This window comes from Chanos chanos, chromosome 4 (assembly GCF_902362185.1).
Source record: "Chanos chanos chromosome 4, fChaCha1.1, whole genome shotgun sequence".
Lineage (NCBI taxonomy): Eukaryota > Metazoa > Chordata > Actinopteri > Gonorynchiformes > Chanidae > Chanos > Chanos chanos.
Genome location: NC_044498.1, coordinates 53,043,462 through 53,067,363, shown reverse-complemented (window position 1 = coordinate 53,067,363; position 23,902 = coordinate 53,043,462). Strand labels below are relative to the sequence as shown.

Genomic DNA, 23,902 nt, shown 5'->3' with positions numbered 1-23,902 from the left:
AGCGCATTGCTGACCTGTGCGAGGACCCCAAAGACCGTGACGACATTCTGCGCTCAGTCGCCGAAATCGCAGGCCTAACGGCCAAACTGGTGGAGCTTCGCCAACAGTACGTAAGAATGAATGCGTGAGGGGCTGGAGAGAGAAGACTCTCCCTCAGTCGTCCCTTTAGCTCTTACTGAGCTTAACTGATCCCACAGATTCTCTCAAATGCTTTAGACACAGGGGTTTTCAGCCTGCAGTCTTATGGACCCTCAATCAGTCCTTAGTCCCCACATGGCACCGTGGGTGTCATTTAGTCCGAGAGCACCTCATGACATTGGCACTATCAGATGACATTTAGCATGTACACGGATTGATATTTGGAGAATTTGAGATAACATCTAGTTTTTCTTTTCACAGGCGAGTGCTACAAGCGCATGTAACAAGCAGGTGGCATGTTTTACCTGCGTGGAATCTCTGCAGTTGTTGTGTAATGTGGGGGGCCAGGCCCACTGTAAGGTTGAAAACCCCTTATCAATAAACTACTGTGAAATGTGGGCGGATTTAATCTGGTCCTGTTGCTTTCATCCCCTGATTGGGTGCCATTTTTACGTGGATGTTTGGGTGACTGTTTTCTGTTCTGTTTGGTTTGGTAAGTCATCGGTCAAAGCTGGTTTTGTCTGATGTACACACAGGGGTAAAGGTGATACACCTGAAGCCAGGGCTTTGGCTAAACAGATAGCCACAGCTCTGCAGAACCTCCAGGCCAAGACAAACCGGGCTGTGGCCAACATGCGGCCTGCCAAAGCCGCTGTCACACTGGAGGGCAAGATGGAGCAGGCTCTGCGCTGGATCAGTAACCCCAGTGCAGACGACCGTGGAGTGGGTGAGTACTGGTCCTGTACGCTGTGAAGTTGAACGCTCTGAAAACTGGAATGCTGATGGTGTTACATAGAACAACTTCAACAGGCACCTAAACAACCATGGGCAAAATTTCCCTCCAAAACACGGTGTGCAAAGATTAAAAAATGTAATTAAATATGTAATCCACTTACACAATGCTATAATACACCAACACCATTTGTATTGTCTGAGGTGAATTACTGTTGCTCTTGGACGGGGGCTTGGCTGGAGCTTTGTGGTGGGGGCACTTGTCTGACTGATTCACCTGTCCCTAAAATGGCTGCATGTCTATTTCACAGGTGCCAGTGGGAAAAAGTGTGCCATGTCAGACCTGACAAAGAATGAACATGGTTCATGTTTCTCTGTCATCCAGAGAGATTCATTAATAAAGCAAATGACTTGCTCACCCTGTTCTGAGGGTTTGGTCATGATACAAATAACCATGTTAAAACATACAGCGAAAATAACTGTGTTATCTGTATCATGTTATTTTATTTGTATCATGTTATTTTCGCCATATGCTTTTACTCTTCAGTGCTGACACCCTGGACAGGTGCTCACACATAACGGAGAAGATGAGTTTCACATCAGTGCAAGACAGCCTCCTGCCTTACTGTGTTTGTTTTGGCCAATACCCTATCCAGCTGGCTGTGAGCTGAACATGCATGACTGGGTAAACTGGAATTGAACACACTGTTGACCGTGGTGGTTGATTTGTGTAAAGTGTAACATTATGGATAGAAATCATACAAAAGCCCGTCAGTAACTGAGACTGTCCCCTCGTCACTCCCCAGCCATGTTCCTCGCCCTCCGGGGACCCTGCTCGCATCTCCTGCCCGCCCATAACCACACCCACGGGCGGCATTGTCATTCCTGTTTACTATTTAGAGTTGAAATGGATACGTCAGGAACTTGTACAGCTTGGTTGTGGGGATTGTCTCTGTGTATGTAAGTGTGTGTGGTTTGTGTGTGAGTGTGTGTGGTTTGTGTGTGAGTGTGTGTGGTTTGTGTGTGTAGGCTGTGCAGTGTGGTTTGTGTGTGTGAGTGTGTATGGTTTGTGTGTGTGAGTGTGTGTGGTTAGTGTGTGATGTGTGTGTGTGGTGTGTGTGTGGTTTGTGTGTGTGAGTGTGTGTGGTTTGTGTGTGTGTATGTGTGTGATTAGTGTGTGTGGTTTGTGTGTGGTTGTCTGTGGTTTGTGTGTGAATGGGTGTGTGGTTTGTGTGTGTGTGTGTGTGAGTGTGTGTGGTTTGTGTGTGTACGTGTGTGTGGTTTGTGTGTGTAAGTGTAAGTGTGTGTGTGTGTGAGTGTGTGTGTGGTTGCAGACCAGATGGGGCATAATGAAAGGGTCCAGTCATTTGTTTATCGTCCCTTGAGTGTGACACATGGGTGTCGAGTGACTTATTTATCAGTTTGAAACCTTGTGGCCGGGCTTATTATGGCAGGAAACTACAGTGGTGATGGATGAACTCCTATGCTTTTCTACAGTTACAAATGGTGTATACATTTAAAGCAGACCTGGTATCACGTTCATGACAGGCCACAGTGCCTCCAAAGTCACCATTACCACACAGCTGATGGAGCTCAGACCACAGACGTGTGTCAACATGCTGAATGTTGAAAGTCTGAGGTGAAACACAGGATGGTGCTTTGATTATAGCAACCACTGTTTTCTTTTCCTCGTCGTTTTAACTGTTTCACAGTACAAGCACTATAACAAGCTCCTGCTGAGTTCCCTTTTGTCATAACCACCAATAAAAGTCAGCACCGTGACCCCGTCTCTCTGTCCCCAGGCCAGGCTGCCATCCGGGGGCTGATCGCAGAGGGCCGCAGACTGGCCAGCTCTCTGCCGGGTCCCTACAGACAGGAGCTCCTGGCCAAATGTGACCGCGTGGAGCAGCTGATGATGCAGCTGGCCGACCTGGCCGCACGTGGAGAGGGAGACAGTCCGCAGGCGCGGGCTGTGGCTGCTCAGCTCCTGGAGGCCCTTAAAGTAAGGGCCCAGAATGAGTGTGCTCCCATACAAGTGTCAGGAGCCCAGAATGAGTGTGCTCCCATACCAGTGTCAGGAGCCGAGACACTGTGTCCTCCTACAGAATAAGACAGAGTCAGGAAAGTCTTAAGAGTTTTCCTGTAGCTGTTCAGTCAAAAATCGTTATCAGAGCAGCATTTAACCAGTGATAAAAATCCTGAAAATGTTGTGCATTCCCTCAAGAGAGTCAAGAGCTCCCTCTACTGGCTAACTGAAACACTTTCTCTAGCTTTAGTTCTGAGTTTTGATCATTTTGCCAGTGCACAAGCGCACCCCCCACCCCCCCTCCACCGTCCCAGACACTGAAGATATGACAATTTTTATGAGACTTCAGTTACTGACACAATTTTCATACCTATACTTCCCCACTGCATATACTTCACTACTGCCTATACTTCACTACTGCATATACTTCACTACTGCCTATACTTCACTACTGCATATACTTCACTACTGCCTATACTTCACTACTGCCTATACTTCACTACTGCCTATACTTCACTACTGCCTATACTTCACTACTGCCTATACTTCACTACTGCCTATACTTCACTACTGCCTATACTTCACTACTGCATATACTTCACTACTGCCTATACCTCCCTACTGCCTATACTTCACTACTGCATATACTTCACTACTGCATATACTTCACTACTGCATATACTTCACTACTGCCTATACTTCACTACTGCATATACTTCCCCACTGCATATACTTCACTACTGCCTATACTTCACTACTGCCTATACTTCACTACTGCCTATACTTCACTACTGCATATACTTCACTACTGCCTATACTTCACTACTGCCTATACTTCACTACTGCCTATACTTCACTACTGCCTATACTTCACTACTGCCTATACCTCCCTACTGCCTATACTTCACTACTGCATATACTTCACTACTGCATATACCTCCCTACTGCCTATACTTCACTACTGCATATACTTCACTACTGCCTATACTTCACTACTGCATATACTTCCCCACTGCATATACTTCACTACTGCCTATACTTCACTACTGCCTATACTTCACTACTGCCTATACTTCACTACTGCATATACTTCACTACTGCCTATACTTCACTACTGCATATACTTCACTACTGCCTATACTTCACTACTGCCTATACTTCACTACTGCATATACTTCACTACTGCCTATACTTCACTACTGCCTATACTTCACTACTGCATATACTTCACTACTGCCTATACTTCACTACTGCCTATACTTCACTACTGCATATACCTCCCTACTGCCTATACTTCACTACTGCATATACTTCACTACTGCCTATACTTCACTACTGCCTATACTTCACTACTGCATATACCTCCCTACTGCCTATACTTCACTACTGCATATACTTCACTACTGCCTATACTTCACTACTGCCTATACTTCACTACTGCATAGACTTCACTACTGCCTATACTTCACTACTGCCTATACTTCACTACTGCATATACTTCACTACTGCATATACTTCACTACTGCCTATACTTCACTACTGCATATACTTCACTACTGCCTATACTTCACTACTGCCTATACTTCACTACTGCCTATACTTCACTACTGCCTATACTTCACTACTGCATATACTTCACTACTGCCTATACCTCCCTACTGCCTATACTTCACTACTGCCTATACTTCACTACTGCCTATACTTCACTACTGCATATACTTCACTACTGCCTATACTTCACTACTGCCTATACTTCACTACTGCATATACCTCCCTACTGCCTATACTTCACTACTGCCTATACTTCACTACTGCCTATACTTCACTACTGCATATACTTCACTACTGCCTATACTTCACTACTGCCTATACTTCACTACTGCATAGACTTCACTACTGCCTATACTTCACTACTGCATATACTTCACTACTGCATAGACTTCACTACTGCCTATACTTCACTACTGCATATACTTCACTACTGCCTATACTTCACTACTGCATATACCTCCCTACTGCCTATACTTCACTACTGCCTATACTTCACTACTGCCTATACTTCACTACTGCATATACTTCACTACTGCCTATACTTCACTACTGCCTATACTTCACTACTGCATATACTTCACTACTGCCTATACTTCACTACTGCCTATACTTCACTACTGCCTATACTTCACTACTGCCTATACTTCACTACTGCATATACTTCACTACTGCCTATACCTCCTTGCTGTGTGTTTTCCTTCAGTTCTTCAGCAGTTACTGTATATTTTTCAATATTTTTCTCTCAGGATCTGAAAGCGAAGATGCAGGAGGCCATGACCCAGGAGGTGTCTGATGTCTTCAGTGACACCACTACTCCTATCAAACTCCTTGCTGTGGCAGCTACAGCTCCCCTAGAAGCCCCCAACAGAGAGGAGGTATGTGCCACCCACAGCCTCTGTGGGTTTCACAGCTTAAATGTAGCCAGCAGAGAAGGGAAGAGAAATACTTCAGTGGTTTTAACATAAAATAGAAAAACTCAGCTTAGCACAAATCTGTTTGTGTATGTTTTGTTGTTTATTTGTATTGTTTGTTGTTTATGTATGTTGTTTTGCTTATGCATGTTGCTTATTGGTTATGTGTGTTGTTTGTTGTTTATGTGTATTGTTTGTTGCTCAAGTGTGTTGAAAGAGGAATCACCACAGGCTAAATATCTAACATAACGAAAACTATGATTTACTGAAACAAGTATTTTTCCCCTTTAGGTATTTGAGGAAAGAGCTACTAATTTTGAAAACCATGCCAACAGATTGGGCACCACAGCTGAGAAGGCGGCTGCGGTGGGCACGGCCAATAAAAGCGCTGTGGAGGGCATCCATGCTGCAGTGAGATCTGCCAGAGAATTAACACCACAGGTCTGTGGAGGAGACAGAGCAATACCTGCTGCATGAGCGAAGGGGTCCACACACTCCACAAATTCATAAACACAATTAAAGATTAATCCGACTGTCCAAACAGTGTGTGTGTGTGTGTGTGTGTGTGTATATATATATATATATATATATATATATATATATATATATATGAATATGAGTTAAAACCAGACCGCTACTCTGTATTAAAAGGGTTTATATCGATTTAATTCTACATACAGAATTGTCTCTGCCTAACTCTACGCCTTTATCAGATAAGCAAAGTCATTCTTTCTTTTTATTTATTTGTTAAAACAGTGGACTCAGCTGTCAGTTAGATTGACTAAAGTAGATTAGACCGTGTGAGTGGAGTTTAACTGTGTTTTCAATATGTTCATGATCAGGTGACATCTGCTGCACGGATTCTACTGAGGAACCCTGGAAACCAAGCAGCACATGAACATTTTGAGACTATGAAAAATCAGTGGATTGACAATATTGAAAAAATGACAGGTATCAAGAGATTTTACACAGTGCTGTACATTCAAATGCACACACACACACACACACACACACACACACACACACACACAAATATATATATATATATATATATATACACACACACACACACACACACACATACACACACACATATATATATATATACACACACACACACACACACACACACACACATATATATATATATATATATATATATATATATATATATGTATATATAACATCACACACTACCAAGCCCACATGATGTTTTTATATGAATCTGTTTTAAAAATCAGTCCTGTCATTGCACTGTTTTGATGTCCCATCCATATATCTGTGTCTACATATGTATGTCGTTTTTTTGTGTCATACATGCCATTTTCGTGCATTTTTTTTACCCTAACTCCTTGACAGGTCTGGTAGATGAGGCAATAGACACCAAATCTCTCCTGGACGCCTCAGAGGAGGCGATAAAGAAAGACATAGACAAGTGTCGTGTGGCTATGGCTAATGTCCAACCCCAAATGTTGGTGGCTGGGGCTACTAGCATTGCCCGACGGGCTAACAGGGTCCTACTGGTAGCCAAAAGAGAGGTGGAGAACTCGGAAGACCCCAAATTCAGGGAGATGGTGAAGGCAGCGTCAGACGAACTGAGCAGGACAATCTCTCCCATGGTCATGGATGCAAAGGCTGTCGCAGGAAACATCCAGGATCCAGGTAAAACAGTGGAGTTGAGTCTACTATTCACAGAGACGGTCCTGTGTCCTCGCAGTGAGCTGTGAATGCACATTATCTGCCATGCATTAGTGTGGGAGTCCTGTTAGCTGCTCTTCTGTCACACAGGTCTGCAGAAAAGCTTCCTGGACTCGGCATATAGAATTCTCGGTGCTGTTGGGAAGGTCCGTGAAGCATTCCAGCCTCAGGAACTAGACTTCCCACCGCCTCCTCCAGATCTGGACCAGCTGCACGTAAGAGCCTCACACTGCCACCGAGCAAAACCACATTTCAGCTTTCAGCGTAACAAGCTCTGAATTCTCCATGCAAATTCAGTTCTGAGTGCACTGGGGTGCTTTGTGCTTTGGGATTAGAGGAGTTGAGTGATTCAGTCTGACAGAGTTGGGGAAGGAAGTTATCATTATTCACACTGCTCCTTATTCACACTGCTCCTTATTCACACTTCTCCTTATTCACACTGCTCCTTCCTTATTCACACTGCTCCTTATTCACACTGCTCCTTATTCACACTGCTCCTGTCCCTTATGTACGTGTCACTGAAACACATTATCATTATTCACACTGCTCCTGTCCCTTATGTACATGTCACTGAAACACATTACGTCCTCCACTGTCTCAGGTCAATGATGAGCAGGCTCCTCCTAAGCCTCCACTCCCTGAGGGAGAGGTGCCGCCCCCTAGACCTCCTCCACCTGAGGAGAAAGATGAGGAGTTCCCAGAGCAGAAGGCGGGGGAGATGGTGAGCGAACCAATGATGGTGGCTGCCAGACAACTCCATGACGAAGCTCGTAAATGGTCCAGCAAGGTATGAACACACCCACAACCACACCCACTATCTCACACATGAACACAGCCATGACCACACCCACTATCTTACACATGAACACACCCATGACCACACCCACTATCTCACACATGAACACACCCACGACCACACCCACTATCTCAGACATGAACACACCCATGACCACACCCACTATCTCACACATGAACACACCCATGACCACACCCACTATCTCACACATGAACACACCCACGACCACACCCACAATCTCACACATGAACACACCCGCGACCACACCCACTATCTCACACATGAACACACCCGCGACCAAACCCACTATCTCACACGTGAACACACCCACGACCAAACCCACTATCTCACACATGGACACACCCATGACCACACCCACTATCTCACACATGAACACACCCATGACCACACCCACTATCTCACACATGAACACACCCACGACCACACCCACTATCTCACACATGAACACACCCACGACCACACCCACTATCTCACACATGGACACACCCATGACCACACCCACTATCTCACACATGAACACACCCATGACCACACCCACTATCTCACACATGAACACACCCACGACCACACCCACTATCTCACACATGAACACACCCACGACCACACCCACTATCTCACACATGAACACACCCACGACCACACCCACTATCTCACACGAACACACCCATGACCACACCCACTATCTCACACATGGACACACCCATTACCACACCCACTATCTCACACATGAACACACCCACGACCACACCCACAATCTCACACATGAACACACCCATGGCCACACCCACTATCTCACACATGAACACATCCAAAGTTACATCCACAGCTTCATGCACGGCAACACACACTTTTCATGCTGCTGCAGACAGCCACCAATGCAACATGAGTGAGAGCAGCAGACACTAAGGGGCAAAGCAATGTTCAAAAGCCAACTGCAGGTCTTCTGGTTAATCCATCTGAGTTCAGTGGGAAAGAGGTATTTTTTCTGCTCATGTCTAATTTTTCAAGTAAGGTCATAAGCGTTACATGTCTGCTACAGATTAATTGGTGTTTATAAATGAATTATGAGCTCTGGGCTGAACTTGTTTTGTTTTGTTCATGGTACATGGCAGCAGGGTCAGAGAGTGACCATAAATCATTTATTCAATGGGAAAATATTTGTTTTGTCTCCATTGGGTTGTCATGGTGATGTTCAGGTGGTTTGCTGATTGGCCATCAAGAAGTGTGAAATCAAGTGTGCTGTATACTGAATTGAAGCCTGTAGATTATGTAATTTTTCCATGAGTTTTGTGTGAACCTGAAATTTGGAAATCCACAAGATGATTCCAATTTCAGTCTGAATGGGAACTGTCATCTGCTTAGAGGAAGTGTTGCAGGTTGGGTTTTCTAAAAGGTCAGTCACTGGGGTTGTGCCTAAACTCATTCTGTTGCCATAGTGACAGAACACTGAAAGATGTAGGCTATGTCACTTTTCTTAGATATATGACAATAAAGTGTCATCACTGGAACGTTTTTATTCTCTTCTCACTCCTGATCCAGAAAAAGAGTGTTCTCTTCTCACTCCTGATCCAGCCAGCAGCACAGTGTGCGTCAGCAGGTCTTAATGCACAGAGCCACATGATGACACTGTTAGCTGCTGAACATAGCGTAGTAGATTATGATATAGTCTAGTCTAGATTAATATTTTTTATCGTACAGTGCTATAGTAAAGTTTAATATGATGTATGTTATCGGTCAAAAATGAGTCATTCTGCACTGCTGAAAACGGCCTCGTTGAACTACTGTCCAAGTCATTGTTTTACTTTCTCTGTTTCTCTCAGGCTCTAACCTGTTTCCAGCCTCAAACATGGCATCTTTTATTCTCTCAGCTATTTTTCTGTCTGTGTACATCTTCAGTCCTTTATTTGATGCTGTGTGCATGCCATTACCTCCCGTGTTCCAGCTTCACTCTTGGATGTTGGTCCAAAGTAAGGTCCTACCTGTGTGGAGCCATAATGAAGAAGCCTAATCCACTCAAACCTTAATGACAGAACCACTAAAAGTACTAGCACCAGTGCATTTGTGCATACGGAGCAATTAAATGCGTACCCGCGACCAGAAAGGTCATCATCAAATATGTTCACTGGTAAAACTGGTGTGTGTATTTCCTCATTCTTAACTGTTTGTGTACGCCACAGTAGAGATGAATAGCTGTGATAAAGTCTTGAACAGGAGCATGTGAAAGATCGGGAACTCTGACCTGATGCTGTTGGCGGCTTGCCAGAGCTGCACAGCTCAGAGAGTCAAGGAGCCAGCAGTTCTGAACCATTCCTTTTACCCTTGTTCACCAATACAGGAACTGATGAAGTTAACACAGGAAACACTTCAACGTCAGTTCCTTCTCATAATTATTACTTAAAACATCACCCCAAATGACGGACCCATGCCTGGAGTTTGACCCTAAATCCATCTATAATCAAATATGATTATTTAGTTTTTGCATTTGTTTTTCCAGATGTTTAATTTCCAGGACACTCTGTTTGGATGTCTCTGCATTCAGTTTCATTTTATAGGTACACTACATACATTTCACACAAGTGCTGCGTGTCTTTTGAAAAGGGACCAGTTTTCAGGCTGAATAAAGCCCAGCGGATGATTACGGAACTAGAATCACAGAGTGGTGATGTAGTTCTATGGCATTGCTACCCCTCCAGCCCCCGACAGGCCTGAACTTCTGCCTCTCCTTCTCCTCTCCTCACCCTGTTCCTCCATTTCCTCTCCTGTACATCTTCATCCAGCACCTCGTACTAACTCTGTCCTTCTCTCTCCATGCTTCCCCTCCTCCCTCCTCCTCCTCCTGCTCCTCCTCCTCGTGCTCCCCAGCCCGATGTGACAGACGAGGGTTTTGAAGCCGCTGAGGCGGACGTAGATATAGACGATGAGGACGAGTTCACAGACAACGAGGATGATTACGAGCCTGAGCTGCTCTTAATGCCGTCCAATCAGCCTGTAAACCAGCCCATTCTGGCTGCCGCGCAGTCTTTACACCAGGAGGCCCGCAAATGGTCCAGTAAGGTACACCTCCCGCCCCAGCCCCGCCGGGCCGCGCCATCCTCCTGCATCCTTTCGTTTCTATGGGAACGATAAAATCGGCTGCTGCTGTGATTGCATCACACTGGGGTCAGATTTTTTGTGGCTGGGGTTGATTATGATGTTTTCACTGGCTGGGGTTGACTATGATGACTGTTTGAATGGCGAGTTTGTTGTGCACTTTTTGGACAAACTGATACTGGCTTCACAAGTGTCCCCTGCTGAGTTCTGATAGTGTCACACCTTTGGCCTGTGGTCTGAACGAGGAGCCGTTCACTCTCTGATTCAGTTCACTGCTGTCAACCACTCTGCTTTTGCCAACCTGTGAGGCCAAGGATGACAGTTTCCCAATGACTGCAGGGTTAAATGGCGTTGAAGTCGTAACTACCTGCCTGATTACGTTGTGCCTGTCGGCAACCCTGCACTTGTTGCTTTTTTTTCTAACCATGTGAGTTAACCATATGATAATGCACCTCTGACCGTATGTGTCAACACAACAGAAGGGTTTTTGCATGTCTGTGTTTCAGCTCCAGAGGGGAAACCTCTGTGACATGTCTCCGTACATCAGTACAACACTCAAAATTAACAGACTCACTCTACTAAGAGAGAACTCCCATAGAAGTAGTCTTCACAAGGTTTTAGGAAAGAGTAGGACCAGAAGAGCTAATCTCTTTGGCACACTAGTTTTGTCCACTAAGTGATTGTTCAGTGTGGATTATGCTCCTCTCACACAGACCATGCATGGTGCATGTGATAATGTGGAACGTATGAATTTGATTCTTCTGTATTAACACATAATACACTGAGCTGTACTGCACAAGTATCTCTTCCAAACTGTGTTCCCAAAAGTAAAGTTCAAGTGCAGATAACGGTGATGGGTGTACTTTTAGACAGAGTGATTCTAAGTTACAAGTATGCAGAACTCTATTTTTAGTGCCAGTGTAGCACGATAGAAGGATCTAGTCCAAGGCATCTAAGTTAGTAAATGTAAAACCAAATTTGGTTATATCATATCTGCACATTCACAGCAGTTCAGCTTAAGCCAGAGCTCTGCATTGTGGGTAATCAATTCAGATGGATCAGTCACACATTCCTGATGCAGCGATCTTTGACCTCAGGGACTAATGCTGTTTGACACGACCTCTCCTCAGGGTAACGACATCATCGCGGCTGCCAAGCGCATGGCCTTACTGATGGCTGAAATGTCCCGTCTGGTGCGTGGTGGCAGCGGGAACAAACGTGCCCTCATCCAGTGTGCCAAGGACATCGCCAAGGCCTCGGATGAGGTCACACGATTAGCCAAAGAAGTGGCCAAACAGTGCACTGACAAGCGGATCCGTACAAACCTGCTTCAGGTTAGTAGCTCAATGGACATCTTGTTTGCCATGCGATAACAAAGGTTTTGTTTTGGGTTTTTTTAATAAATGTTGACAGATATTCGCACATATGTGAAAAAATGTTGACAGATATTAGTACATTTGTGACTTTTACAACCACGCAATCAGTTCTTGCATCAATGGCAAAAAATGTGACTGTACTTCCCTTAAATTCCTCTTTAACCGAATGCAACGCAAAATTTTCGAGCGACGCGAATGCATGAAAAGTCAATGGCAGGGGGCGAATGGGCGGAGTTAATCGCGGCAAAACTGCGAGCGACGCGAAATTGGTGAAATGAGTGTTCACTTGAGATAAAAAATGGTCATCTCACCTGGCGAAAGCCAATCACCTTCAAGTATGGCTAGAAGCCACGCCCCCTTCACAGAAATCTCTTCAGGCAAGACAGAGGCCAGGCTGATCGTGTGTAATCTGATTGGTGTAATTCAATATGCTCGCTGTGACGTGGTGCTAAATTTGCTTGTTCATTTTTCTGGCAAGCAATCAAACCCATGTGAGGAAAGTGAAGTGAAATTTTGCTTCATGTTCAGTTAAAACGCAGCTTAACGCCGCCTTCACTGAAACAGTGCTGTGCAAGTTAACCGACAGTTCAAAAACAGATTTCACTTGGCTTCATTTAACTTAAGTTCAATTCTGAACAGTCTCCTTGCTGTCAGTCATCAGTGTGTTTAAATGGTTTTTCAGGTGTGTGAGCGAATCCCGACCATCAGCACACAGCTGAAGATTCTGTCCACGGTCAAGGCCACCATGCTGGGCCGAACCAACATCAGTGAGGAGGAATCCGAGCAGGTGACCACTTCTCTGACATTTTCAGTATTTGTTCCTCAAAAAGCAAAAGCTGAAGAAATGGTATCATTTAGCATTAGCGTTAGCATTAGAACATCCCTGAAGGTCTTTGTAAAGGAGAACTACAAAAATATCACGGCTCTAGTGAAACTGTGCTGTACTGGTAGAGAGGTGTAGATGTGTAAAGATATCATTTCCTGTAAGCTTCGGCAAGTGGACGCAAGATGTTCGCTTCATTTTTTCTCACCCTTTTATAGTCTCCCTCGTTTAAATGTCTAAAGCAATGAAAGTCTTTTGCTCTCCTTTCCCTGGTCATCTGCTTTACCTTCCTCTGTGACTCGTCCCTGGGGTCAATGCCAGGCAACTGAGATGCTGGTCCACAACGCCCAGAATCTGATGCAGTCAGTGAAGGAGACTGTGAGAGAGGCAGAGGCTGCTTCCATTAAGATCCGCACAGACGCAGGCTTTACTCTCCGCTGGGTCCGAAAGACGCCCTGGTACCAGTAAATGGTTCATTCTCCACCAGCCGTCCTAGCTTTAAGAGCTTTGACTTCAGGACTGTTGGTCTACAGAATAAATGGACACATCTAATTCTTAAGCCTGTGGACGTTTGTCCTCAGCATTGATGTGGACATGATTGGTATATTTGCTGTTTATGTATTGTGACACTCATGGCTTTGTCTGCTTCAGGATGACACTTTGTTCCAAGGGTTTGCTATATGTCCCTGTAACCACCACAAAATCATGTTGGATAATGCAGAATGATTTTAGAATACATATTTTTGGTATGTTGAGTTTCCAGAATTTATCCAAATCTTAGGTATATATAAATATATATATTTTACCATATATATATATATATATTTTGTTGCATGAATGAAGAATTTTTCTATTTTGTATTGAGGAGACAGCTTTACTCTCTTAAATGTCTCACTCAAAGAAGCTCAATGAAGTTTACTCTTAATTTAGTTTTAACAATGGGATTTTCCTATTGAAAATGTATATATTTATATTTCTTATATCTGTCTACATCCATTTGATGGTATTCGGAGAGATAGCTTTAGCCTGAGAGTTTAACACACTGTAACGTTTGAAGCTTTCTTCACTTGGGCTGCTTTTAAGACGATGTTCTGTTACTTCTTTGTAATGAGAGCACTGTTCATAGGTCATATTTTTTGAAGCTGACTTTGGGTTTATTTTGCAACGATTGTTTTTTTGCATCATATATTTGTACTCTACACTATGGGAATTATGCCAAAGATTTTGTTTAGTACATTTCTTTTGAGTTAGTAATCTGAAGTAACATGTAGCGCAGTTTGGATGTGAAGCGAACGCTTGAATGGTGTTTTACAGTTCTTTCTAAACACTTTTATCAGATCCGTATTTTCTCTTTGAGCATTCAGACGCTTGTATGAGCATAAAACGTCTTTGTTTATTTGTTTGTTTGTTTTTTGCAGTGAGACTACTTAGACATGTTTCAGGTGAAAAAGCTTCTTCAGCACAATATTCACAACAGTTGACCTGTTTTCTTTGTTACTCTGCGGAAATAAACACTGAAGGCCATCTTTTTATAAACGACTTAGAATAATCTTTACCTGTGCAGGTGATACTGATTGAAATTGCAGTAGTCGATTAATACTACCGTTCATAAAACTGAGGCGCAGCGAGAAGGTCCTGGGTTCGATTCCTGGCTAGGAATCCTTTCTGTTTGGAGTTTGCATGTTCTCCCCATGTCTGCGTGGGTTTCAATTTCAAGTCATATAAGTCAGGCAAATTGGACATACTAAATTGCCCCTAGGTGTGAATGTGTTTGTCTGTCTGTCCCGGGTGTTTCCCTGCCTTTCGCCTAGTGAGCGCTGGGATAGGCTCCAGCAACTCCCGTGACCCTAATTATTGAGGTCATACAATTTTAAAGCTACATTTCTATGCAATGTTTTATCTGGATTTCAAAACAGCTATTAAAGGGATGAAAATAGTAAAAAGAAAAGCAGAAAAAGTCTGTTATATCTGACAAAGTAATGAAACCAAGACAATTAAGATCAAATCAAGAAAGCAGAACATGAAGTGAATAGAGTTGAAGTAAAATGACTAACACAGTCATAGCACTTTCTTCACTCCATGCATACAGAGGGGGTGTGGCCCGGGTTCGCACACTTGGCTAATAGCTCTAGTTACCTTAACTAATCTACTTTCAATTCAATAAAACTATGGAGCACATACTCAGATATTAATATCAGAATTTACCAGAACTGTTAATCAAAAGTAAGATTTAAAATAAATCAATGTGATTTGCACTGTATTTTCTCCAATAAAGAAATAAATAATTGAAGAGATAAATAGAGCTAAACAGATAAACAAACAAATAAACAAGCAAGTAGGCTTACTGGGTGGCTTGGAAAACATCTTATTGGTTATTCCTATATTTCTATGACCTATTACTCCCGTTCTTCCATAAAACTATGTGTAGTTTGATATGACATTATGAAAACCAATACAAAACAAGTAAGATTCACACTTCACTCCAACTTAGTGGCTACACACACAAGCCAGCACACAGAGACACAAATGATAAAACAAAATTTTAAAAACCCTGTTGCGGGCATGAGCGATGCTCAGGTGAGTGTAACAGAAAACTCTAAAACTGGTTACTCACTGGAGCCGATCTGATGGATGGTAGTGTTGAGTTGGGTCGTGAAAGTCAGGCAGGCAGTCTTGATTAGTCGCATACTGAAGGCAGTAGTGAACTTGAAGTGGAATTAGCAGACGTAAAATAAGTAGTAAATTGAAATTAAGTCGCAATGTCTAAAATACAAAAAAGAAAGGAGGGTAGATTAATTGAACCTTTTAAAGCAAAAAAAAATAAGCAGGCAGAGGAGTCTAGCTTAGCCGTTACTGAGTTAACATCGGATGAGTATTGACAAAGACTTTGAAATCGATACGGAGAGAGTTTTGAGGGAGTTTGATGCAACAAAGACCAGAACGTGGAACAAGGGCAAAAAAAGACGTGGCCAAGTGGAATGGCGGCCGGGTTCCTGAAGTGAGGCGAAGCATGTGAGCACAGATCCTGAGAACCCTGTCCCAGCAAGGGATGAGAGAAGGATCTGGTGGTTCACAGTGTCGAATACTGTGGAGAGGTCAAGTAGTATGAGGACAGAGCTGAGTGACTTCACCCGGACTGGTTTGGGTCCAGGAGCTTATTCTGGAGGAGATGGGGAGAGAGTTGGTTATAAACTGCGTGTTTGAAGGTTTTAGAGAGAAATGGTAGAGGAGATACTGGACGGTAGCTTCTGACATCAGCTGGACTTAGAATGGGTTTCTAGAGCAGTGGCATGACCCATCTTCTTCAGAACAGAGGGAACTGTACCAGTAGACAGGGAGCTGTTGATTAAGGAAGAAATAAAGGGAAGAATGTCCTCAGAGATGGACTTAAAGAGAGAGGAAGGGATGGGATCAAGAGGACAGGTAGTGGGACGGTGGGATTTTATTAGTAGTAGAACATCAGAGTCAGTTAGGGGGGAGAAGGAGGAGAAGGTAGTGGGAGAGACAGTGGGTGCGGGATCCAAAATGGGAGGAGATGAGGGGAAGGAGTCTCAGATGTCTTTTACCTTCTTCTCAAAGAAGGAGACAAAGTCATCAGCAGAGAGGGACGAGGGAGGAGGAGGAGGAGGGGAGAGGAGAATGTACAGAAGAGTTTGCGAGGGTTAGAGGAGGCGGAGTGCATCCTAGAGCAGAAGAAGGCAGATTTAACAGAGCACAGGGTAGAGGAGACGGAAATGACAAGAGAGTGGAAATGGGATAGATTGTCTGGAGATCTCCTTTCAGCCGTGCAAAGTTTGGCTCTGTCAGCACGAACGCAGTTGGTCAGCCAGGGACTGGGAGGGGACAGATGAGCTGGTTTGGTTAAGAAGGGGACAGAGGGAGTCCAGGGAGGAGGGCAGTGCAGAGGACAGTAGAGGATTTCTCCTCAACGGAGAGAAGTGAGAAGGATTCAGCAGAAGAGAGAGAAGAACAGAGAGCAGAAGAGAAGGCAGTAGAGGAGAGGGTGCAAAGGTTACGTCAAGCTGACACTGATGGGGTGGGAGCAGAGGATTTAGGGGAGGATATGACTGGGAGGGAGAAGGATAGGAAGGAGTAATCAGAGGTGTGGAGACGTGTGACTGTGAGCTCAGGAGTAGGGCAGCCTCTTGTGAAGTCAAGGTCCAGCTGGTTGCCAGCCTTGTGTATTGGTGGGAACTCCACTAGGGTGAAGTCAAAGGACTGGAGGAGAGGGGAGACACCAGCAGACTCAGTTCAGTGGAAGACTAAAGTCCCCAAGCAGCAGGATTGGAGTGCTGTCCTCAGGGAAGGAGCTTAGAAGGGTGTCCAATTCATCTAGAAATGACTGCAGAGGGCCTGGTGGACAATAGAGAACAGTCATGTGCAGTTTACAAGGGGAAGAAACAGTAACAGCCTGAAATTCAAAAAGAGGTGGGGGGGATGGAAGGGAGGCTGGGTTTCATTCTTTTAATCAGTGCGTAAACATGTACTGTTCTGGTGCAACTAAGCCCCTTTCAGACATGCACTGCAATCCTGAATTTATGTAGACATTAGGCAGTGGAGCTGTATGTGAGAACGCAAATGTCCGAATCAGTGTGATCGGACATTAAACATACTTCACCCTGGCAGCTCCCTAGTACACAGTTCGTGTAATGTCTGATTGAGTCCATGTGCGAACAAATCATTGTCCAGAGCATTCACAGTGAGCAAGTGGGTGTGTTGATGACGTTTCTATCATGCAACTGGCATGAAACCTGAAGAATACAAACATTCGAGGGTGAAGGAGAAGGGTCGTTTACACGAAGATGCCAGTGATAATTTCTGACTGGAGAGACGACGGGATGTCGGTAAGGGCCGATGCCAAATTTGTCAGACGAAAGCCACAGCCTCGTCTGCCATCTTCGATGTGCTGTAAACAAAACACTGCTATTTCTGTGGCATCCTTTTTGCGTCATATATTGCCTCCTGCACGCTCTACCCAGACGCCACCTCTCACCGAAACCAAACAGACTATTTCCAGTAGGTGGGAACACGTCTGACACGGACGGTCTCCTATTTTGTGCTACATGTATGAAAGTGCCACACCAGACAATATCCGAACCTGACTCCCCGGACTTAGTCTGAAGTTCATATGAGAAAATGGCTTTAACAAGCGACCAAGAAACACATTTGTTGTTGTATTTATCTGATTGACGTTTAGTGTTTCTTTCAAAATGCGTTTAAAATCCTTGGATGCTAGCCATCCGTCACTGGGCTCAGTGCTAGCAAGTTAGCTAGCTGGGATCTAAGTGATCTAAAATAGCGAGAAAATGTGTTTATAAAAAATGCACGGCTGAGTTTATTAACTCAAAACTGTGGCAAAAGAAGAGCCTAATCATTTTTTTGGACATCCCTTGGTGTACTACTCGAGCAACTGAACAAAGCGGAGAGGTGATTTCTTTGTTACTATCTGAACACTCGAGGCTTGACCTAGTGCTGATGGCACCAGAGTGCCTATGTCCCAGCAGGATAGGCAAGTAACATGCCAGTTTAGCATCTGTTCCATTCATTATCATGAGATGGCCAATCAACTCTTTACGATGGGGTCAGAGATTCCTTCCAGCTAGTCTGTGGCTGTTAAGATAATCTGTCCCATCTAGGTATTGGACCGAAAAGTCAACGAATTGTGGGCGCTGACCCTTTCCGTTTGTCAGAACAACCGTGAGACCTCCTATACATGGTGGGCACTGGAGTTTTAGGTCAAGGCAATGCTTTTGCACTAAGCACGGCAATACCAAAAATCTACATTTTGATCCGATACTAAATATTTTACAGGGTAATGTTGGCAATACCGAAACCAATGATCTTACTTCTTTAATGCTGTAGTCGGTATGCTCTGCTTTGTTTAAACCAGAAACTAGCACAATTAACTTCTCCACTGCTACCTTATCCATTTTTGGTGGTTGTTATGGGATACGACAAGTCTCACTACTCCGCTTGTGATTGGTCAGCTGTCAAAAAAGCGCTTAATGTAGAGTGCTTTGTACTTTTTGTTGGGGCAGCAGTGGTTCAGAAGGCACATCAGTTGTCTGGTAGTCTGAAAGTTCCCCGTTCGATTCTGGCGTTTATACATTTTTATTTATTGATATTATGTTAACAGACAACTTCAAGTTGAGGTAAACAGGTTTATATTTTTTATGTTATGAAACTGCTTTGAGGGTGTAAAAATGCCAAGGAGCTGAAAAATAAAACTCAGGATTTGTACCGTAATGTGTAATGTAATTTTCTTTTTGTTAAAATGGATTTTATAAGATTGGTTTCGAAAAAAGTATCGTTCTGGAACCGGTATCGAAGTCAAGGCATTGGTACTGGTATCGAAAATTTCTTAAAGATACCCAGCCCTAACTGCACATGTGTAATTGTTATTAAAAGAACCAAATCCAATGGACAGCAGACTAAAGATCTGGTGTGGTTATCAGCATTGGTGATAAACACAACACTGATTCAATGCCATTGTTCTAAAATGCCATTTTCATACGTTTTAAATGCTCTTCACTGCTCAGTGTAAAGCAGAGGAGATGAGAATGTGCTCTATGACATTTACATTTTTCCTACTCTAAGTCAAATGTCAAATTCCCTCACTTTTGCCTGACTTTCACTGACTAAAAAGCTGAATATCCATGACCTGTCACGAATGGAAAAACGGGCCGCGCAGACAAAAACTAGCCAAAGTATATTAAACTAGGGATGTTAATAATGAACTGTTTAATCACTAACCGACAACAAGGATTTTGACTGATTAATACTATCAGTTAAACAGTTAAAACACACACACACACACACACACATATATTTTTAAGTGTTCCTGGGACATCGGTACCATGTGAGCGGGTATTCTCCACCACGGGTCTTACAGTCAACAGACCGCACAGCAGACTAACCCCACAGCATGTCGACCTATTGCTATTTCTGACTAAACACTAGTGGAGAAGCTGTCTGTTATGCTGAGGACTGAGGTAGGCCTGGCCTGTTTATTTTATTCTGAAGTCTGAAAATGCGACTACCAGTTTCCGTTATGTTAACCTGTTGGTTGTTTTTGATCATTAATCAGCTGAGAGTGGAGGAGGAGGTTATCGTTACAGCGCTCTCGCCGCTCTCGGATTCAGTGTGTTTTCGTTTTGTTAAACCGTTTATGCATTAGAAAGTCTGGCTAGTATATGCTATTTATTTTAAGTTATAGGCTATTATGCCGGTTCTGCACATATAAAAATAAACCCCTTCTTATGAAAAAGAAAACATTTGTTGTATTGGTATTTTCTAATGGGTCACTGACTATTGTCCATTCTAAACAGTACATTTTAATCTTGTCAGTTAACCTTTAATGGTTGGTTAATGAGTGTTGGTTATTGGTCAGAAAAAACATTCAAAATGAGCATCCCTATTTTAAACCCATCAATATGCGAGCTTTTTTTACTAGTTCACAGACGTTTGCAGCACAAAACTTAAAGTTTAAAGTTTTCACTGCTAACAGCATAGATCTTCACAGTACGCAATTAAGATCACGTACGACTAGTCCTATACAGTCTTATAAAAAGACTGGCCCTTATGCACAAACTTTGAGCAAAATATTTGCTCTTAAATGGGAACAAAATTAATGAATTTACACGATTATTAATTCCTTGAATATTTACATGAACTTAGCCCCGAAGTATCAAATGCTTTGGGTTAACATTAAACACATGAAGTTCTGATAACACTTTAACAACAAATAGCACAATCAGACCTTATCAAACCAATCATATCCTTCGGAAACACATATACACACTCTCTCTCTCTCTCTCTCTCTTTTCTTTTGTTGGTTTGTTAGCTTTTACCTGTTAAATGCACTTTGACATTTTTCTGCGCTATTTGTACAGAAATTCATTTACGGTGTTTAATGCTTTCAGGGATTAAACACTCTGAAGGATTTTCTGTTTGTCATCAAGTTCATCATTCAGTCTTTTCATTTCTTCACATTTAGTTTTCACAGACGGTCTTAGACTGTTTGACTGGGTAATGAATGTAAGATTCCCTACACTTCCTGCCATTAACACAAGTTTTCTTTAGTACGTTAATCTCATCAGAAAGAGTTTTCCTTTTCATGTTTCATTTTTCTACTCCTTTAAGTCTTCTCTGCTCCTCAAGATGAGAGAGGTATCGCTGTCTTGCCAAAGATGCAGACTGAAGTAAGGCCTTAGTCACGACAAAGTTATCCACTCCCCCCGCTGACCTCAAATGATCACATGCAAGACACTGTGCACTGTAAGTGCTTTCTTTCATGTTTTCAACCTTTATTTGTCTATTGACTGAAAAACCTCTCTCCACTGTTGCATTTCCATGTGAGGGCATTAGGAGGAGTGCCACAACATTCCACTGTGTTTCATAGACCTTCTCTCCTGCCATTGTTTCACAGAGTAGGGTATCTGCCTGGCCTGTGGCAGGACTGAAGTGGGTCGAATCTGCCTGGCCTGTGGCAGGACTGAAGTGGGTCGAATCTGCCTGGCCTGTGGCAGGACTGAAGTGGGTCGAATCTGCCCTTCTCTTCGGCGGCGTCTCATTGATGAACATCCTGTACTGTTTGAGAATATCATCACAATCATCTTCATCTACTCGTCTGGTCTCAGTGAGCAGTCTGAGGATTCTTTTCCACTTGTTGATGCATGAGTCTTTATTGCTTGCCATCCACCTTGGATCTAGGCAATTCATGTTGTGCACGGGCATGTACTGTAGTGGAGATTTTTCTCGTAATTTCCCTACGAGTGTCAGTAAGTTTTCTGCAATACATCCTGAACTCCAGCTCTCTCTTCTCACCAATCATCTCTGATGACACATGTTCCTTCATCATTCTATCTGTAGAGAATCCCACATGAACTCTTCTTGCATGCATGAGATTGTTTTTGTCTGTAACATCTACTGACATCAATTCTGACACTGTGTTTGCATTAGGTATCACATCAGGCTTGATAAAATGATCCATAATTGACGTGATAACGTTAGAAAGATCCGCACCCAGAAAAAGAATCATAGGTCTGTCTGTCTGATATAGATTCAAGAAATGTGCAACCTTTTTTGAAAGTGACAAGTGAAAGGCCAACTTTGCTGGCATCAGTGGGTCTCTGCAGCCTTCTGGATAGGATTTAGTTCCGGGGTTGGGAACTCATTCTCTCTGTAACTGGGACATTGCCTACCCGTCATGCTTTACAGAATCTGAGTGGCATAAGACTAGACGTTTCTCCAAAGGCTTTGGCATAATCCTCTCTCCAGGCAGGGGAATCTTTCAGAAGCCAACAAGCACTACAAAAGAACTGGTCTACATTCCAATCTGAGGCATCTGCATCTTTTTTAAATGCCCCATGCAAAATACGTAGGCCACAGCTACACACATTTAGTAACACAGTATTGACATCTCATTCAAGTTCAGTTTGTATAATGTCTTGGAATTTAAAACTGACATTAGGTCCATCCACTGAAAGCTGTACAAGACCTTTGTAATTTAACCCCTCTGTCGACCTCTGGAAGACCTCCACCATGCCCTCTGTTGTGGTGTGGCCAATGCTTTCAGAGGTGCAGTCGCATGCAGCTATGCCATCATTGCCCCAAAATCTCAAACAGATCCATTCTTAAGAGACCTTATCCTGTCCATCAGAAGTGACCTGCAGTATGGTGCTATGCCAAAAATGGTAAAATAAGAGGATTTAGTCTCTCCATACTAAAAGCTGCTGTCAATGTCACTATCTGGGAACACTGTTTTGAACAGAAACCCTATAAAAGAAAAGAAATGTGCAACGCTGTAATTTACCATATTTGCCCTGAATGTAGGCTACTCATAATTTTAAATGACTCTAAACCACTATCCTACAAATAAATTAAAACTGCAACTGTGTCATCCTATCCCCAATATAAGCACTGTACCTTTATAATCCTAACTGTAGACTAGGCCTAACGTTAGTGTGATTTAATACCCAGTATAACTATACCGCGGCTGGAGTACCACCGGCAAGTTTATTAAACTCCCAACAAAGCTGCTGGACCGGAAACTAGATTCAGTCGTCTGATTTCAGCTGCCTTGTGTCAGTCCTTTGAATTACACCAGTTTGGATCATTCAAACGTTAAATAAAGATTAATTTACACAAATCTACGAGTTTAAATACATGACACACATGACCGAATACCGGATGCAGAAGCTAAGAATTTGTCTAGCGTTAACGGTAACTGGCTCGCAACCTAATTAGCTACATTTTCAATTCTGTCAGTGACCACTAAGGCTACCTAACATACACTTTGATAACTAGCTAGCTAGCTAACGCTATGGCTACATACCGCTTTATTCCGACCACCTGTACGACCAGTGGGACTCAGTAAACTTCAGACACCACATGATTTCAGCCTCCAGGGTCTTTGCTGGTGTTAAGCCGAGACGTGCTCCACTGTGTCTCATACTACTGTCACAATACTTCATGGAAAGTATTACATTCTGATAAATGGCAACTAAAATTTAGAGATGCTACAAACCAAGTTCCCTGATATTCCGTGACTTGGCCCAAAAAATGATCAAATCCCCTGACTTTCCATGTCTGGAATAGAAAAGTCCATGATATTCCAGAAATTCCATGACCCGTGGGAACCCTGAATTTATCTGAACTGAACCCCCAGGCCACAGTATTGTGTCTCTGACAGAGTACAGAGCACTGGGCGTTTCCTCATGGAACAGACACACATTCGGT

At 43.3% G+C, this 23,902-nt stretch overlaps 1 protein-coding gene across 2 annotated transcripts in view; it reads left to right on the top strand.

Moving 5' to 3' along the window:
• The window catches only part of vcla (vinculin a), a 41,246-nt gene extending 27,616 nt beyond the window's left edge, over window positions 1-13,630 (top strand). Inside the window, exons 10-22 of one of the 2 annotated variants that reach the window (XM_030771600.1) lie at window positions 1-106; window positions 675-865; window positions 2,673-2,872; window positions 5,194-5,322; window positions 5,650-5,799; window positions 6,201-6,309; window positions 6,718-7,020; window positions 7,147-7,271; window positions 7,658-7,843; window positions 10,736-10,927; window positions 12,094-12,297; window positions 13,022-13,126; window positions 13,484-13,630. The exon at window positions 1-106 is cut by the window's left edge and continues 70 nt beyond it. In XM_030771600.1, coding sequence (XP_030627460.1) covers window positions 1-106; window positions 675-865; window positions 2,673-2,872; window positions 5,194-5,322; window positions 5,650-5,799; window positions 6,201-6,309; window positions 6,718-7,020; window positions 7,147-7,271; window positions 7,658-7,843; window positions 10,736-10,927; window positions 12,094-12,297; window positions 13,022-13,126; window positions 13,484-13,630 — 2,147 coding nt within the window. The remainder of the gene's footprint in view (window positions 107-674; window positions 866-2,672; window positions 2,873-5,193; window positions 5,323-5,649; window positions 5,800-6,200; window positions 6,310-6,717; window positions 7,021-7,146; window positions 7,272-7,657; window positions 7,844-10,735; window positions 10,928-12,093; window positions 12,298-13,021; window positions 13,127-13,483) is intronic. The other variant, XM_030771601.1, reaches the window with a different exon arrangement.
• The last annotated feature ends 10,272 nt before the right edge of the window (window positions 13,631-23,902 follow it).